General features: G+C 55.1%; 3 protein-coding genes across 3 annotated transcripts in view; 2 read left to right on the top strand and 1 right to left on the bottom strand.

Annotated features, from left to right (window-relative positions):
• Nucleotides 1–17,729, top strand: part of KCNA2 (potassium voltage-gated channel subfamily A member 2) — a 131,458-nt gene that overhangs the window by 55,867 nt on the left and 57,862 nt on the right. The gene's annotated exons all lie outside the window — the stretch shown is intronic.
• LOC306812432 (embryonic pepsinogen-like) lies at nucleotides 2,119–7,639 on the bottom strand (the record flags this gene model as incomplete). Its single annotated transcript, XM_079327019.1, has 9 exons — nucleotides 2,119–2,367; nucleotides 3,147–3,245; nucleotides 3,718–3,862; nucleotides 4,315–4,428; nucleotides 4,786–4,985; nucleotides 6,187–6,305; nucleotides 6,716–6,833; nucleotides 7,089–7,251; nucleotides 7,584–7,639. The coding sequence occupies 9 exons, from the start codon at nucleotides 7,637–7,639 to the stop codon at nucleotides 2,230–2,232; spliced, it is 1,152 nt and encodes a 383-aa protein (XP_079183145.1). The 3' UTR covers nucleotides 2,119–2,229.
• LAMTOR5 (late endosomal/lysosomal adaptor, MAPK and MTOR activator 5) lies at nucleotides 14,297–16,547 on the top strand. The gene is made up of 4 exons (XM_079327376.1): nucleotides 14,297–14,378; nucleotides 14,694–14,755; nucleotides 15,301–15,418; nucleotides 16,462–16,547. Exons 1-4 carry the CDS (start codon nucleotides 14,344–14,346, stop codon nucleotides 16,520–16,522), a joined length of 276 nt encoding a protein of 91 aa, XP_079183502.1. The 5' UTR covers nucleotides 14,297–14,343; the 3' UTR covers nucleotides 16,523–16,547.

The raw sequence follows: 17,729 nt of genomic DNA, 5'->3' as shown, positions 1-17,729 counted from the left end.
AGCTGCTCTGGAAATCAGGTGATTTCAGCTCTCCAGCTCAGTGAGATGAGGACAAACTCTGCAGTTTGGCTCTCACCATCCATTGTGGGAGGCCAGATCAAGGGGGATCCCTGGATGATGCTATGGGAAGGGGGTCAGGGGCATTAAACCTCTCCAGACACATCAACCTATTTCCAATTTGCCCAAAAGTGGAGGAAAACCAGGCTAGGAATTCCCAGTGTCAACACTGATGGAAACCTGTGAGAAACTCCATTTTCCTGCACGGTTTGCAGCTTTGTCACTTCCCAAACATAGGCCCAGAGCTCAAAGCTCAATGGAATCCATAAAAAGCCCTCAGTAATTGTCCTGCTCTGGAGTCAAGCCCTAATGAGCCAATCTGTCACATCCTTCTGCACAGAGGATGAATTCCCTCATCCAATTATTTACTGCCTCAGCAAAAACTAAAAGAAGACAAGAACCCCTTTTGCTGTATCAAAAAGGGTGTCCTGGCCACTTTTATCCTTGAACCAAGACAAAACCTGTGGCCAGGTGTGAAATATTTGCAGGTAGGAGCGACTCCCTCCTTTGAGCTGAAATTCCCCAGAATGGTTTGGGTTGGAAGGGACCCTAAATCCAAGGGCAGGGACACCTTCCACCGTCCCAGGGTGCTCCCAGCCCTGTCCAGCCAGGCCTGGACAGTGCCAGGAGCTCAGGTTAGGCACGGGAGCCACGAGGTGGCACCCCAGGATCAGCATTTCCCTGCCCAGCTCTGCCATCCGAACCTTTTCCTACTTCATTCCTTCACTGCAGCCTGCCCACAAGGGCTGCCCCGGCTGGGGGAAGCTCCCTGGAGGAATTCCTTTGCTGGGAATTCTCAGCACCAGTGCAGAGGGAGGATTTTGGAACTGGCAGGGCGTTGAGGTATTGGTCCTGCCTGGAATAAGGACCAACATGCTGCTCTGGAAACACAGGTTCAGGTCTTGTCCCTCCATCTCTGCATGGCTGATCCTTGGAGTCATGCCTCCCACTGCACCTGCCTCGTTTCTTGTTCATAGAGATGAGAAAATTCCTGTGATAGAGATGAGGGTGAGTGCCATGTGCCCAAAATTTGGGGCTGGGTCACTCTTCTGCTTGGGCACAAGAGATTCCCACCAGATGGGAATCCCAGGGATGTGAGATCCCAGGGAATAAATAAAACTCCCATAAATAAATAATATAAACAACACTAAATAAATAAATAAATCACACCACCATCTCACATCACATCCTCCTCTAGAGTCAGCTCAGTTTTTACAGAGTGTGAGAAGGGAATAATTAATTTCCAGCCCAAATCACCTGGATCTCTGCCTCCATAGCCCTGTTCCTGCTGGATATGGAATCTCCAGGCCCCAGCAGTGATGGAGCCTCATTTACCAATAAATAATGCAGCCAGTCCCTTGTCCCTCAGCACTGCAGAAATGAAGACACAGCAGGGACTTGGATCTCTCTCCTGGCTTTCTGCTAAGCAATTCCACTGCAGCTGCTCCTGGGGAAAGAGGCAGCCTCCATTTTTTATAGGGTTGGGTATGGATGGAGGTAATTTCCTTCCCAAAACAGAGCTCTGCAGGTTCTGTGCTTCTGTAAAAGCCTCAGCATGGGAGGTACTGGGTGAAAGCCTTTCCCTGCTCTCTTGGGTGGTCCAAGGGAAATCTCCAGCTGAGCCACATCCTCCTGGGGGACTCCCTGCCCCAGGGTGGCTTTGGGCTTTTGACACCGTGCAGGGAAAGTGGGAACAAGCTCTGTGCCCAGGGATGGGGAGAGCCAGGGCAGGAACTGGTGGGACGTGGCTGTGGGTCTGCAGGGGTCTGCTCTGGGATGGTTTGTGTCTGGGGTGGTGAGCTCAGCCTCCCTGGGTGGACATTTGGGGGTTCCAGAATCACCCACTTGTTGTAACCCCAATAAAAAGGACTTGACCAATCTTGACTTCCACCCCTGCAGCAATCACAGCTCCCAAAGGCCTTTACAGAGCTGTGACGACCAAACATCTTTGGCCACCAGCTCATTCCTGACTCCTGCCATTCCATCAGAAATAAAAGTGCAGCCACCAGTTCAGAGCCACCAACTCTTTATTTGTGCCAGGAGCTGTGGTTTGCTCTGGGTGTGCAAGAAATAAACTGATGCAGTCACCAGCTCAGAGCCACCAACATTTTATTTGTGCCAGGAGCTGTGGCTTGCTCTGGGTGTGCACAGCCACAGCTCTCATGGGTGGGTCTAAACAGCCTTGGCCAGCCCAACACGGTTGTTGGCTCGATCAAAGATGCTGTAGTACACCCTGATGAAGACATCTCCCAAAATCCAGAGGTCCCCAGAGGTGTCCTGGAAGCTGCTCATGCAGGATTCTTGGTTGTGCTGTGTTTGAGCATGAAAGGTAATTGGGGAAATGTGGGCTGGTGTTGGGAAGGATGAATCAGGAAAACCTTATAAATAGGATTGCCTAGCCAAAGATTTTGAGAATATGGAAACCATAAGTGAGATTGAAATGAAAGCAGTGTTCACTGAGTGTCTGGAGAGCAGCAATGTGGATGCCTGAAGATGTTCTCCCTTTGTTAAGATAATGCCAGTTGCTGCAAATACCAAAGAGCAGCAGAGACCCTCTCCTGGCATGGCAGGAAGGGTCCCAGACAAGGTTTAGAGATAAGAAAGTTGTAAAACATGGTAATGTAGTGATTTCTATAGCTGGTATGTAAATGTTAGATAATTTGTATCTTGTACAGATTGGTTAGTGAGAGTAGGATATTCAACATAGAAGGAGGTTTAAGACTCTGTAAAAGGAGACCACGCTCTTGCTCTCACACCCTCGGACACCCTCTGGCTCCTTTGCTCCTGTCCCTGCACCCTCACCCTTGCTTTACCCCCTTTGTTATCTCACTCCTCTCTGCTCTGAGCTGTGCCTGAGCTCCCAGTTCAGCCCTTCTCACTCACGCCCATGCAATAAACTGCAAACTTCAACACCAGAATACAGAGAGCACCTGAGTTAGTCCTGACCACGATCCACCACCAGCTCCCACAGGCTGGTGTCTGCTCCTGCATTGCCCTGGAGACCCGTGGCCATCCATGCCCTGCCTCCCAAGGGACTGGGAGATGCCAAGGTGGCCACCAGGACCTTGAGAGAGGCCTGGGCCACTCACCTGCTCAGTGTAGGCTGAGGCAGACACGGGGAACTGGATCCCATTGATGACAAAGATGACATCAGGCAGGGCAGGGATGGAGCTGCAGTTCAGGCTGTGCTGCAGGGAGCAGAGGGAAGGGAGATGTTCAGAGGGTGAGGAGAGAGGGGAGACCTCACTGGGGTCTCCTGAGGGGCAGCAGAGGGACAGCTCTGGTCTCTGTGACAGGGGCAGGAGCCAAGGAAGGGCTGGGGCTGTGCCTGGCGAGTTTAGGGTGGATTTTGGGAAAGGTTCTTCCCCCAGTGAGTGCCCCAGGCTCCCCAGGGAATGGGCACAGCCCCGAGGCTGCCAGGGCTCCAGGAGAGTTTGGACACACTCAGGGATGCCCAGGGTGGGATTTTGGGGTGTCTGTGCAGGGGTTGTACTGGATGGCCCTGGTGGGTCCCTTCCAGCTCAGGACATTCTGTGGTTCTCTGTTGGTACAAACCAGAGTGTCCCAGGGTGTCTCTGCTGGGGCTGCTGTGAGCACAGGGCGCTGTCCCAGCCTTGGCTGGGCTCTGCTGTGCCAGCTGCCTCCAGGGCGAGCTCTCACCTCTCCATACACGCCCTGCCTGGCCCCAAGCACGCTGTGGATGCTGCTGATGCCCGAGGGTGGCCCTGCCAGCAGGGAGGTGCCGGTGTCCACGATGGCCTGGCAGCCGCCCGCACACGCGACCTCCCGGCTGCTCACGAGGATGCTGTGGGGAGACACCAGCCAGGGCCATGACACAGCCACAGGGGCCTTGGGGATGCTTTTGAACTCCTTTTCTAGGAGTTAAGGCTGGGGAACCCCAAGTGCTGCCTCTGAGCTTTTTCCTTTCTGGAGATGCAGCCAGCATTGCAGATATGGGCACTGAGCACAAGCCAGCAGCTGCCACCCACTCCAGCCCAACAAAGGAGGTTTTGAGATGTGGTTTTGCTCTCCTCATCACCACACACTTCCCCTAATCCACAGGACAGGAACTAGGCTGTGGCCCAGGCACAAAGCATCCTTATTTTTGGTGTCAATTACCAAAGTACTATGGAGTTTTCCCCTTATCCCTCTGCATCCCTCTGCCCTGGGGTGTGGATGTCTGGTGCTGATGGGTCCAAGGTCTCTTTAAAAGCAATGCCTTGAGGTGACCAGAGAGCAACACAGCTGATTAGTCACCTGTCCATGGAGATCTGCCAGTAGCCCTGGTAAGAGACAGGGATCCAGTTGATGGGGCCAGTGAAACAGGAGTCATCGATGCCCCCGAAGATGACCACGCTCCCTGCTGCCTCACTGCACCATGCAGGAAAGAAAAACAAAGGGGGTTTTGCCATGTGGGTCAGTGCAGGGCTGTGTGCACCAAGGGTGAGACCCTGATTGTGCCACATCCTCACATCCCCCCTCCTCACCAGTGACACCTGGCACAGCAGCAGGGCCAGGACCTTTGGTACCAGGAGCCATGGCACAGCCATGTGCCTGGAAACTGTTTCCCAGCCAGCCATGAGCCCTCTTGGGGAGGCTGGTGGTCCCCAGCCCTGGCACATCATGGCACAGACACAACATCCCCTGGCAGCAGTGACAGGAAGGAGCCACAGCCACCAGCCAAGCCGTGCACGAGGTGCATCCCTCCTCCAGCTCCACGTGCCTCACCTGGACAGGTAGACAGAGAAGAGGTCCTCCTGCAGCAAGCTCTGGTTCACCAGGTTATCAAAGACTGGTGTGATCCCATCAGCAGCCAGGCTGGGGTATCCCAAGCCTAGGATCCCATCGAATCTGACATCCACGAAGAACTGGCCGGGCTCAGCAGTGCTCAGGCCAAAGAGCTGCTTGGTGTCCACCAGAGATGCTACCTGGGGACAGGGAGCTGCCCTCAGCCTGGAGCAGGCGTCCTGCTGCTGATCTGGTGGGGAAGGAGCAGGGGATACCCTGCTGCAGGTGGAGCTTCAGACAGTGTGGACACTGTTGAAGGCTCAGGGAGAAACCTAATCTGGTTTTTTCCCCAGGTTGTTGACTTTTCTTATCTCCAGCCTAAATCTTTCCCAGGCTGGGACAAAACAAGAGAAGGAAGAAAGAACAGCACAGACACCTGGTGTGTGACACCGAGCGGTGTCTTGTGATATTTTGCACGAAGCATGTTTTCAAATAGGTGTTGCCTTCTTTGACCAATGAGTCTTTTCTACTTTGTTTTTCCTATATCTGTCCTATATAAATGCCATGGCTTTTCAATAAATCACTCCTTGCTGCCTGGAAGGAGTTTGTTGCTGTGTTCTTTTGCTGCTTCCCAGCCTTACAGTGACAAGACAAAGGTTATTAAAGAAATCCAAAACCCAAGGCATGAGGGGCTGAGAGAGCCCCTGGCTTTGTGAACCCCTCCTCAGAGTCTGGAGGCTGTTGGAGCCAATCTCAGCCTCAAACTATGAAGGGGTTGTATTCTGCAGCCTCATCCCACAACTTTCAGTGATGGCATACCATATACATTTAATAAAAGATGAGATATTTAGTAAGGAAATGAACAGATAAAAGAGAACAGATGAATGATCTTAATCAGAATTACTATACAGGATAAAACTAAAGAACTACCGGTAGATTACAGCATAACAAACACTGCACTACAGCAAGGTACCTGTATTAAAGCTGGCACTAGGAATATGATGGATTAGGATCCAAAAAATTAGGATTTTGTTGGGACCACAACAACGATAATGTGCACAGATCCCTTCACTTAACCCCTGAGGACTAACCTTGCAGCAGGGTCCCCACTCACTGCACACATTTCCAGGAAAATGTGCAGAACATTTCTGCCTTGTGGAAGTTTGGTCTGGCTTTTAGAGTGAGTGTCTGTCAGTCCCAAACCCAGCTGATCTCACCAGATCCCACTTGAACAGTGAGATGTTCATTGGCAGCTGGGAGATGCAGCCCAGTGTTGATCCTGTGGCTCCAGAATAACTCCCTATGGGACAGCTTGTCCTGCCTGGGTTCCTGTCTAGCAAACAGCAGGTCAGTGTGGGGTGGGATGCCCTGCACACCCCAGGGATGCCATGGGACACTCACGGTGACGGTGTCACAGCCCACGGTCCCCTCCATTTCCCCAGTGCCATAGTGGATGGACAGACTCAGCCCTGTGCTCTTGTAGGTGGAGGATCGAGAGGGGTCAAACACCTGGTGGGTTTCTAGATAAGTGGAAAAACACAGAATTAAACCTTTGGGAAAGCCAAGCCTAAGGGGAGTGTGGGAGGAGGAGCCCTGCTGAATTGCTGTTTGCTATCCTGCCTTCAGGAATAATTCAGCTGGGAGCATTTGCTGTTCATCCTCCCCCTCCTCCAGCAATCAGGGATCCACAGGAATGCCCATCCCCCTTGGGCAGGTGGGGAAACTGAGGCACCAAGCAGAAATCACATCACCTGAGGAATGCAGCCCTGAGCAGCCCCTACCCCCCGAATATTCACCATTCCACCTCACTGCACAGCTCCATGGACACAGCAGGGTGATCCCCTGTCCCCTGGCAATGTCACCCCAACTTCTGGGCTCGGTGGAGCTGTCACAAACCCAGGATGTGCAGCTGGGCCTGGCTCCTACTCACGGCAAGCCAGGCTGCTGCAGGACACAGAGGGAACCCAGAGGTCAGAGGAGCCGGTGTCAAAGACCACAGTGAAGTCCTGTGGGGGGGTTCCAATGGAGATGGTCCCGTAGTATTCCACCTGTGGGGCAGCCAGGGATAGATTTTGAGGCATGAAATCAAACCTGGAGCTTCCCCAGGCTTGGCACCTTTGTGGTGCCATTCTTCATGGAGACCCCCAGCTTCTAGCAGAACTCCTGGGGGACATTTCTCTGTTCAGGGCAAGGAGGGGTGAAGGATGTGAGCTGAAGGCTTTGGGATAAAGGATTTGGGTGCCCATGGACATCCCACAGACCCTCCCAGGGCTGTGTCCCTGGGGATTGGAGCCCATACTCACATCAAGGGCATTCAGCAGGGGCTCAGTGGCCACCCCTGTTCCATTGGGAAAAGCATGTGGGAATTTGGTGCCAATGTCATAGTGGTGATGCTGGAAGAACTGGTGCAGCAAATCCTTCTCCCTGAGGACATCTCTCAGCTTCTTCCCCCTTTCCAAGGGCAGCCTGGCACAAGCAACAACGATAAAAGAGGAGTGAGATGGGATTTTGCTGCCTGCAGCTCTAGTGAGCAGTGTTTGACACCTCCAGTGCTCTGATCCAGCAGCAGGAGCACAGGAAACTCCCCCAGACTCTGAGTCAGGGATTTCCTCAAGAATCCCAAAGCAATCCTAGAAACCAGCCCTTCCCAGGCACTGCTCATTCTCTGCCCCCCTGGAGCAGCTTTCTGCAGCCTCAGACCCCACCTCTGCTCCCCAAAGCCATTCAAAGCCTCCAAATTCTCTTTTTCCCCTTCACTTTCCCCAGGTGGCCCTGGCAGCGATGCTGCTGTGACTTACCTGGTGACACCCTGGCACAGGGCAGAGGCAGCACAGAGGAGCACCAGGAGCCACATCTTGCCAGGGTAACCAGGCTGAATTCCTGCAGGTTTATAAAGCCCCTGCCCACCCCACAGCCGTGCCAAGAGCAGCCAGGACCAGAGGGAGCTGCCCCCTCCCCTCCTTTGGGCACCCAGCCAAGGCAGGTGGCACCCAGGGACTGAAGGACACAGCAAACATGAGCCACACGTCACGTGGCAGGGGGGAACTGTCCCCTTATGCCACCCATGCTCCCCACTAGATCCCAAATCCAAACTCTCCATCCTTTAGACACCAAATCCTTCAACCTGACCAGGCACTGCCAGGCTGGGGGCATGGAATCACAGAATTCCAGAATGGTTTGGGTTGGAAGGGACTTTAAAGCTCATTTAGTCCCATCCCTTGCCATGGACAGTGAGAGGAATGTCAGGTTTGTCTTTATAAAGGAGCTGTGGGTCTGCTGGTTGATAAAACCAGCATTGGGAGATAAAAGAAGCAATGGGATGGATTCCACTGATTGATGAATAGGAAAAGAGATTTGCCTTTATAAACGAACTGTAGGTTTGCTGAGAAATGAAATTGGATATTGGAAGATGAAAGAAGCAACGGGGAAAAACTATGAATTCTATAAGAATTACATATTAAAAGGGAGGGTTGTACATTAGAGGGGAATCTCAGGTACCAGGTGTTCTGGGAAGTCTGTGCCTCTCAAGGACCTCAGCCCATGGGGAAAGAGAGAGGGAAATGTGGATGGAAAATTGGGATTAAAGGAGGCTGTGTGCTCCAAAAATTCGAGAGATCCCAGGGGAATGCCCCATGGTCTCTGCCTTTATTGGAATAAAGCCAAAAGGACTCCTCTGTCTCCTTTTTGGACATAAACCTCTGGTGTTTGTGGGTTAATTTTCCTAACAGCAGGGACACCTTCCACTACCCCAGGCTGCTCAAAGTCCCAATGTCCAACCTGGCCCTGGACATTTCCAGGGGTCCAGGAGCAGCCACAGCTTCTCTGAGGTGTGCCAGGGCCTCCCCACCCTCCCAGGGAACAATTCCAGTATCCCACCCATCCCTGCCCTCTGGCAGTGGGAGCCATTCCCTGTGTCCTGTCCCTCCATCCCTGGTCCCCAGTCCCTCTCCAGCTCTCCTGGATCCCCTTTAGGCCCTGCAAGGGGCTCCAAGGTTCTCTTGGAGCTTCCTCCTCTCCAGGTGACCAGCTTGAGCTCTCCCAGTCTGGCTCCAGAGCAGAGGGCTCCAGCCCTGGGAACATCCCCATCACCTCCTCTGGAATTGCTGCAGCAGCTCCACGTGCTCCTGTTGCCAGAGCTGGAGGCATCAATTTGGCTTTTCAGTGCCAAGAGCAGCGGGACCCCTGTTCTGCCCGTGTCCCCCCGCTGGCACCGGGGCCCCTCTGCTGCTGACGCGTGTCGCCCCGGCGGGGGCAGCTCTGACGCAGCTCCCCGCAATCTCCAGCCCCATCAGCGCCGCAAACACGGCAAGGTGACCCCGCGGGGCCGCGCCCGGGACGCGGAGCCAGCGCACCGAGCTAAAACCCCGCACGGCGCCGGGATCCACTGCGGCCGCCGAGCCCCCGAGCTCGGGCTGGGGGAGAGCCCGGGGTGCGGGGGAGAGCCCGGGGTGCGGGAGGAGAGCCCGGGGTGCTGAAAGAGAGCCCGGGGTGCGGGGGGAGAGCCCGGGGTGCTGAAAGAGAGCCCGGGGTGCTGAAAGAGAGCCCGGGGTGCGGGGGAGAGCCCGGGGTGCGGGAGGAGAGCCCGGGGTGCGGGGGAGAGCCCGGGGTGCGGGGGAGAGCCCGGGGTGCGGGAGGAGAGCCCGGGGTGCTGAAAGAGAGCCCGGAGTGCGGGGGGAGAGCCCGGGGTGCTGAAAGAGAGCCCGGAGTGCGGGGGGAGAGCCCGGGGTGCTGCAAGAGAGCCCGGGGTGCGGGGGAGAGTCCGGGGTGCGGGGGAGAGCCCGGGGTGCGGGAGGAGAGTCCGGGGTGCGGGAGGAGAGCCCGGGGTGCGGGGGAGAGTCCGGGGTGCGGGGGAGAGTCCGGGGTGCTGAAAGAGAGCCCGGGGTGCGGGGGAGAGTCCGGGGTGCGGGGGAGAGCCCGGGATGCGGGGGAGAGCCCGGGTGCGGGGGAGAGTCCGGGGTGCTGAAAGAGAGCCAGGGGTGCTGCAAGAGAGCCCGGGGTGCGATCCTGGGGGATTCGGGAGGAGCCCGGGGGGATTCGGGAGCAGAGCCAGGGATGTGGGGGGAGAGCCCCAGGAGTTTCAGGGGGAGAGCTCGGGATTCGGGAGTAGAGCCCGGGCTGGGGGGAGAGCCCGAATTGCGAGGGGACAGCCCGGGGGGATTCGGGACGAGAGCCCGGGGTGCGGGGGAAGAGCCCGGGGGGATTCCGGGGAAGAGCCCGGGGTTCGGGCGGAGATCTTGGACTTCGGGGGGAGAGTTCGGGGTTCGGGGGGAGAATTCGGGGTTCAGGGGGAGAAGCCGGGGTGCGGAGAGAGAGCCCGGAGTGCGGGGGAGAGCCCGTGGGGATCCAGGGAGGGAGCCCGGAGTGTGATGGGAGAGCCCGAATTGCGAGGAGACAGCCCGAGGGGGGTTCAGAACGAGAGTCTGGGGGGGGGTCGGGAGGGAGTCCGGGGTGGGAGGAGAGCTTGGGGGGATTCCGGGGTGAGCCCGGGGTGCGGAGCAGAGCCCGGGATTGCCGGAGTGAAGCGCACGGGAATGCGGGACACGGACCCGGCACCGCGGCTCTGGTTCAGCAGCGCGTCCCCAGCCACTACACCCCCTCCAGACCCCCCACACCTGCAGGAGGTTGGGTTTCCTTGTGGAGAAAAAAGGGAAAAAAGAACGGATTTTGGTTTTTTAAATTGTTTAATCTCCATTGGGAATTGCTGCTGCTGCGAGGATGCTGATGGCAAAGCCAATCTGGGGACTGGGATGTCCCTTCTGCTGCAGGGACACAGAGGGTTTCTACAGTGAGGTGGCTCTTGCAGTGCAATAAAGAAGGAATTTATATTGGTTTGTAACGATTTATAATAAATTATAATAATTTATCATGATTTTTCTGCTGAAATTGTCCGGGTGGTTTGTAGAGGAGTGGGAAGTGGCTGGGCCATGGCAGCCAAAAAGGGAACGAGGCTCATCCCAGTTTGGTGTCAGGAAGGAGTTCATGATGGATTTGAAATGTGGGAAGCCATCAGGATGAATTGTAGGAACCACCTTTGCAACAAGAATTTACCCCAAGCCAAAAATGAACATGAAAATGAATATAAATGATTGTAATGATAAATATATTAAAGTAATTATATTAATATATAATGTATGAGGGATACTATGAATTCTAAAAACTAAAAATTATAATTATCTATTCTGTATTTTAATATTATATAAATATATAAAACTCCTCAAGTCCAGTGAAGAAGAGACTGGAGTAGAACAAATAGAGAATTGGCTATAGGGTAATTAGATTAGAATATAATTACAATATAAAATATTTGGAATGGAATGGAATGGAATGGAATAGAATAGAATAGAATAGAATAGAATAGAATAGAATAGAATAGAATAGAATAGAATAGAATAGAATAGAATAGAATAGAATAGAATAGAATAGAATAGAATAGAATATGGAATGGAGAACAGGACATTCCCCTGCTGTTTAGAAACCATCCATGTAATTATTTTAGGTGTGGAATATTCAGACCAGAATGTAGCATGTGTGGGATTGGGACACCTTGGTTGTGTCCTGGTCAGGTCCTGGCCATGCTCAGTCCCATCCCAACGCTGTCCTTGTCCCATCCCATTCCAGCCTTCTCATGACCCCATCTCAGCCCTGTCCCAGTCCCATCTCAGCCCTGTCCTTGTCCCATCCCATCCCTGACCCATCCCATCCCATCCCATCCCATCCCTGACCCATCCCATCCCATCCCATCCCATCCCATCCCATCCCATCCCATCCCATCCCATCCCATCCCATCCCATCCCATCCCATCCCATCCCATCCTATCCCAGTCCCCCCCAGCCGTGTCCTGCCCACTCCCGCCCTGCTCTGCCTGCTGCAGCCGGTTCACCTTGCCCAGAACATCAAACAGAGCTGGGGAGTGGCACGTGTGGCCCCGAGGGGCTCCTGGCTCCGTTCCAGGAGCAGCTCCAGGGATCAAACAGTCCCGGGGCTCCGGCTCACACGCACTGTTGACTCTCCCTGTCCCTGCTTTGCCACCTGGGCTTTCCCTCCACAAAGGAGCTTTGCTCCTCTAGGGAGGAGTTCAAAGAATATTTCCGAGGTTTCACTCCCCTAAATGTGCTTTGGAAGCATTTTAGAAGTGGGGTTTTGCTAAATTGCAGGGAAAACCCTGCAGGGATGGAGGGAGGGGGAGCTTCTCCATCACCTGTATTATGGACAGCTCCAATTCTCAAGCTGAAATCAAGCACAGCCTGCTCTTGCCATGGGGGAGTCCCTCTATTTAATCAAGAGATTTCCCACTGTGTTGGGTTGATGTGGCCAGCAATGTGGATTCTGTCCCCATCTGCTGCAGCCGGGTGGGGCAGTGACCCTGATCTCCTGGCACATATTCTCTGCTAATGGGCCATCCTTAAACCAGCTGGGCAATCATCTTTATCTTTCCCACAGCCCATCCTCCCTCCAGGAGATATCTCCTGTTCATGGCCACTGAGTCCCAGTGCATGACTGATAAAATTCCATCATCCCACTGGGAGATGCTCCAGCCAGGGCAGGAGCCAAGCCTTTCCTACCCAGATAAAAACTGAGATTTGGAACACCAGAGCACCTTTCCCACTGGATTCCAGAGGAAAGCCAGACCTTCCCACATCATCCCTGCACCTGCAGAGGAAACTGCACCTTCTCCAGGAGCACTGCTCCAGCTGAACCACATCTGCCCCTGCAGGAGGATGCAGCCACCATTGAATGGGACTGCTGCCACCACCCTGACTGACTGACGGGTGTCAGCTTGGATTCTGACTCTGGCAGTGTTTGGGATTGTTCTTTGTAATACTGTATTTCTATTCTAATTTTCCTAGTAAAGAATTGTTATTCCAAATTCCCATCTCTTTGCCTGAGAGCCCCTTAATTTCAAAATTATAATAATAATTTGGAGGGAGGGGGTTTACATTCTACATTTCAGAGAGAAGCTTCTGCCTTTCTTGGCAGACACCTGTCCTCCAAACCAGGACACCCACTAAATTGTCACCTTCTACCACTGAAAGCCAATTGAATTGGCAATTGAATTAGCAATCATCTCAGTGAAGCTGCTGGGAAGATGGGCATGGGGGCACTGTGAGCACCAAGCAGGTTCCACTCTGCCCCCCAGGATGACCAGAGGGGCTCATGGCACCCCCAAACCTTTCTCTGTCCCATCTGCCTGACACTGGGATGGCAACACGAGGAGAACCTTTGGGATTCCCCCAAATTCCCCTGGGGTCACCCCTGCTCAGGGCACCTCAATCTCAAACAGTGCCAGGTTAATAAACCACTGAGAAGAGTAAAACCTCCTGCATCCCAAACCCACATCCAAAATTTGCATTCCGAACCTCCATCCCAAATCCACATCCCAAATCTGCATCCCGACCCCGGCGTATTTCTGTGTTCCTGCATCCCGAACCTGCATCCAGAACCCGCATCCCAAATCCATATCCCAAATCCACATCCCAAATCCGTATCCTGACCCCAGCGTATTTCTGTGTTCTGCATCCCGAACCTGCACCCCAAATCCACATCCCGAATCCTCATCCCGACCCCGCATCCCAAATCCACATCCTGAATCCACATCCCGAATCCGCATCCCGACCCCGCATCCCGCCGCGGTCCAGCAGCGAGAGGATGCTCCCAGCGGGTTGGGGGTGCAGGAGAATCATTGAAACCCAGTTTGAATTTCCGCCGGCTCCGCAAACCCCGGGCGGTGCTGCGGGGAGGGAGGGACGCAACTGAGCCCGGTCAGGAGCATAAAGTCGAGAAAAGGAAGGAAAAAAACCAAATATTGCAACAGCGCCGCGTGCTCTGCGGGAAAACAGACTCCCAGGTGTCAGGAAAATTAATCCACAAACTCCAGAGGTTTATGTCCAAAAAGGAGACAGAGGAGTTCTTTTTGCTTTATTCCAATAAAGGGAGGGGCCATGGGGCATTCCCCTGGGATCTCTCGAATTTTTGGAGCACACAGCCTCCTTTTATCCCAATTTCCCATCCACGTTTCCCTCTCTCTTTCCCCATTGCTGAGGCACTTTAGAGGCACAGACTGCCCAAACACCTGACACCTGAGATTCCCCTCTAACGTACAATTCTCCCTTTTAATTTTTAATTCTTACAGAATTCATAGTTTTTCCCCGTTGCTTCTTTAATCTTCCAATATCCAATTTCATTTCTCAGTAAACCTACAGTTCGTTTGTAAAGGCAAATCTCTTTTCCCATTCATCGATCAGTGGAATCCATCCCATAGTTTATTTTCTCTCTTACTGCTAACCCTATCTACCAGCCCATCTACAGCTTGTTTACAAAGACAAATGCGACATTCCTCTGACACGGAGGGCTGATTTGGGGGTGCGGTTTGCTAAGGGTCCCCCCAAACCCGGGGTGCGGTGGCAGCGCAACGGCGGGTCCGGGGGGTCCCGGGATCGGCGGATTTTGGGGGGTTCCCGGGGTATCCCCACGGAACCGAGCGCGCCCCGAGCGCTTTTGGCCCCGCGGAGCCGCCGTCGCGGGGGTCACGTGGGCTGCGCGGGGGCGGAAGCGGCGGCGATGGAGGGGACGCTGGAACAGCACCTGGAGGAGACGTGAGGGGACGGGGGACAAAGGGGCGTGGAGGGGCAGAGAGGGACACGGGGGACAGCGAGGGACACGGGGGTGGGGGGGACAGGGGGGACACGGTGGACACAGGGGTGTCAGAGAAGGACGGGAAGGGACTGGGGGGACACGGGAGGAGGGGACAGAGAGGGACACGGGGGACAGGGGTAACGGGGGATGGAGGGGACACGGGTGGCAAAGAAAGCAGAGAGGGACACGGGGAATAGGAGGGACACGGGAGGGGACGGGGAGCGGGCAAGCGAGCGCGGCCCGGGGCTCCCGCTGTGAGCGCTCTTCTCCCGCAGCATGAAGAGCCCGGCCGTGGTGGGCGTGCTGTGCACGGACTCGCAGGGGCTGAACCTGGGCTGTGAGTGAGGAGGGGCCGGGGGCTGGCCGGGCCCTCGGGGGTCGTGGGGTGGGGGTGCTCCAGCCCTGTCCAGTCCCTTTTAGGGTCCCCAGTTTGGGGTGTCCCAGCCCTACCCAGTCTCTTTGAGGGTCCCCAGTTTGGGGTGTCCCAGCCCTGCCCAGTCTCTTTGAGGGTCCCCAGTTTGGGGTGTCCCAGCCCTGCCCAGTCTCTTTGAGGGTCCCCAGTTTGGGGTGCCCCAGGCCCAGCCCTAGCAGAGCCTCTCCCTCCTTCCCTCTGGGGGTCCCAGCCCTGTGGCATCAGTGCCACTCTGAGGACACCAGGCCCTGCCCTGCTGTCCCTTTGGGGTTCCCAGGGGCAACAAAGAGGAAACCACAGCCAGCTCTTCCTGACACTTAAATCCAGGGGTTTTGGTGGATTGAGAAGAACCATTTGGGGAGATGCTGTGTCAGCCCCAGGGAGGGAAATGGGCTGGGGCAGGAGCAGCCCCCCTGTCCCAGAGCACTGTCCTGGCACATGGGGCTCCATCCATCCCCTCCATCCTGCAGGCAGAGGGACCCTGTCGGATGAGCACGCTGGCATCATCTCAGTGCTGGCCCAGCAGGCAGCCAAGCTGACCTCTGACCCCACTGACACCCCTGTGGTGTGCCTGGAGTCTGACAATGGGTGAGTGCCCAGCCTGCAGTGCCACTGGCCCCACACCTTTGCCCTCCCCCAGCCCTGGGAGCCTCCCAGAGTCAGATCCCTGCAGAGCTGGGGGGGGCAGGGCTGCCATGGGCACAGTCACTGCAGAAATGGGATTCTAAGAGGCAGGAGATGTGAAAATGGGAAACATTTTGGGGAGGGGGTGGTTACTGCAACTCAGTAGCTCTTTCCCCCTTGGAGTGGATGGCCCAGGTCCCTGTGGATAACCAGGGCTGGGATTTCTTTGGATAACCGGGTCTGGGATTTTTGTGGATAACCCAGTGGGATCCCTGGATAACCCAGTGGGATTCCTGGATAGCCCAGTGGGATCCCTGGATAGCCCAGTGGGATCCCTGGATAACCCAGTGGGATCCCTGGATAACCCAGCTGGGATCTCTGGATAACCCAGTAGGATCTCTGGATAACCCAGTGGGATCCCTGTGGATAACCCAGTGGGATCCCTGGATAACCCAGTGAGATCCCTGGATAACCCAGTGGGATCCCTGTGGATAACCCAGTGGGATCCCTGTGGATAACCCAGTGGGATCCCTGGATAACCCAGTGGGATCCCTGTGGATAACCAGGGCTAGGATCCCTGGATAACCCAGTGAGATCCCTGGATAGCCCAGTGGGATCCCTGGATAACCCAGTGGGATCCCTGGATAACCCAGCTGTAATTTCTTTGGATAACCCAGTGGGATCCCTGTGGATAACCCAGTGGGATCCCTGGATAGCCCAGTGGGATCCCTGGATAGCCCAGTGGGATCCCTGTGGATAACCAGGGCTGGATCCCTGGATAGCCCAGTGGGATCCCTGGATAACCCAGTGGGATCCCTGGATAGCCCAGGGGATCAGCCAGTGGGGCAGCAGGGTGTCTCCATCACTGCCCATGGAGGAAGGAGGTGCAGCAGCCGAGGTCTGGGGTGGGGATGGGGCCTGTGGCTGCCCAGTGATTCCCCTGCCCACTCCCACCCCCAGCAGCTGCTCCTGGCCCAGCTCCCCTCCCTCAGCACTTTCTCTTGCAGGAACATCATGATCCAGAAGCACGACAGCATCACGGTGGCAGTGCACAAGCTGCTGTCCTGAGCCCTGGCACCCAGCTGCATTCCCAGCTCCTCCCTGCACTGCCCTCTCCCCTTGGAGCTCCACACTGAGCTGAAGGCTCCCATCCCCTCTCACCAACTCCTAGGCACCTCCAGCTCACATTTGAACCCTTGTCCTGCTGAGCATGAACTGTGGGCACACCCCCAGGCCCTGTAACAAGCAGATCCTCCCTGCTCTATGTGGGGGGAGCTTCATTTGTTTGAGAAATCAATAAATGACCTGTAAAAAAACCTTCCTTCTCTGTGCTCCAGCTGGGACAGCTGGGCTTGGTGTTTCATTTCCAAAGCCAGAAGGGATGACTTCTCCCACTCCCTTCATTAGCATTTCTCTGGAGAGAGATTGGAATTTGTGGAGGCTCCTCCAAGAGAAAAGGTACAAATGCTTTCTGAGGAATTTCTCCTAGGAAACATTTTGCCTCCTCAAGTTAAACATTCAGTGGGAGTTACTTGCTCACTGTGCCTTGGGTTGAAGTTCAAACCTGGATGTGCTGGCCCTGCCAGGGCCCTGGGAGCTGTAAAGGGATCTTGGCATCCTCCTCACAAATCCAGGTCCCTCTCCCTCTAGCAGATTGGAAACGCTGCAGGGAAGCAATCCTGCAAAAAGCTGGGAAGCTGCTACACTCCAATGGTTCTGTGTGATGGAAGAGGGGGGGAAGGAGCTGGGATGCAGCTGCAGGAAGGGGAAGGGAAATTTCACAGCAGAGCACAAGGTAAAACTTGGGCTGAGTCAGAGTAAAGTGACACTGTCACTGCTCTGACTTTACTCCTCAGAGCAGCTCTGCTGGGCAGTGACAGTCACAGGCTCACACAGGAGTGGCCCCTGCCCTGCTCTGCCCTCACTCCCTCCCAGCTCAGTGTTTATCTGGAGTAAAACCTGGTCCTGGCATATCCAGGCTCCTCTCTGGTGCCCTGGGGAATCCTCCCCTCTCTCTCCATCCCAGCAGGGAGCAGCTGGAGCTGCAGTTTCCCCCTGGGCATCCAACAGCTCTGAGTGCAGATTGTGCTGCCCTCTGCCCCCTCCTTAAACCACACTCTACAAATCTCACCCTGCTTAAGTAAAGCTCAGTGTACATATCAAAATCCTCCTGCAGGGAAAGCTCCTCCACAGGCTGCCCAGATCCTGGGCTCCACCAGAACGGTGCAGCTTTTGCATTCTTGCCAAGGGAGACCAGAGAGCATCACCATCCCCA

Source organism: Erithacus rubecula (genome assembly GCF_903797595.1).
Source record: "Erithacus rubecula genome assembly, chromosome: 26".
Taxonomy (NCBI): domain Eukaryota; kingdom Metazoa; phylum Chordata; class Aves; order Passeriformes; family Muscicapidae; genus Erithacus; species Erithacus rubecula.
Note: the sequence above shows the minus strand (reverse complement) of the source record. Positions and strands in the feature narration are given on the sequence as shown.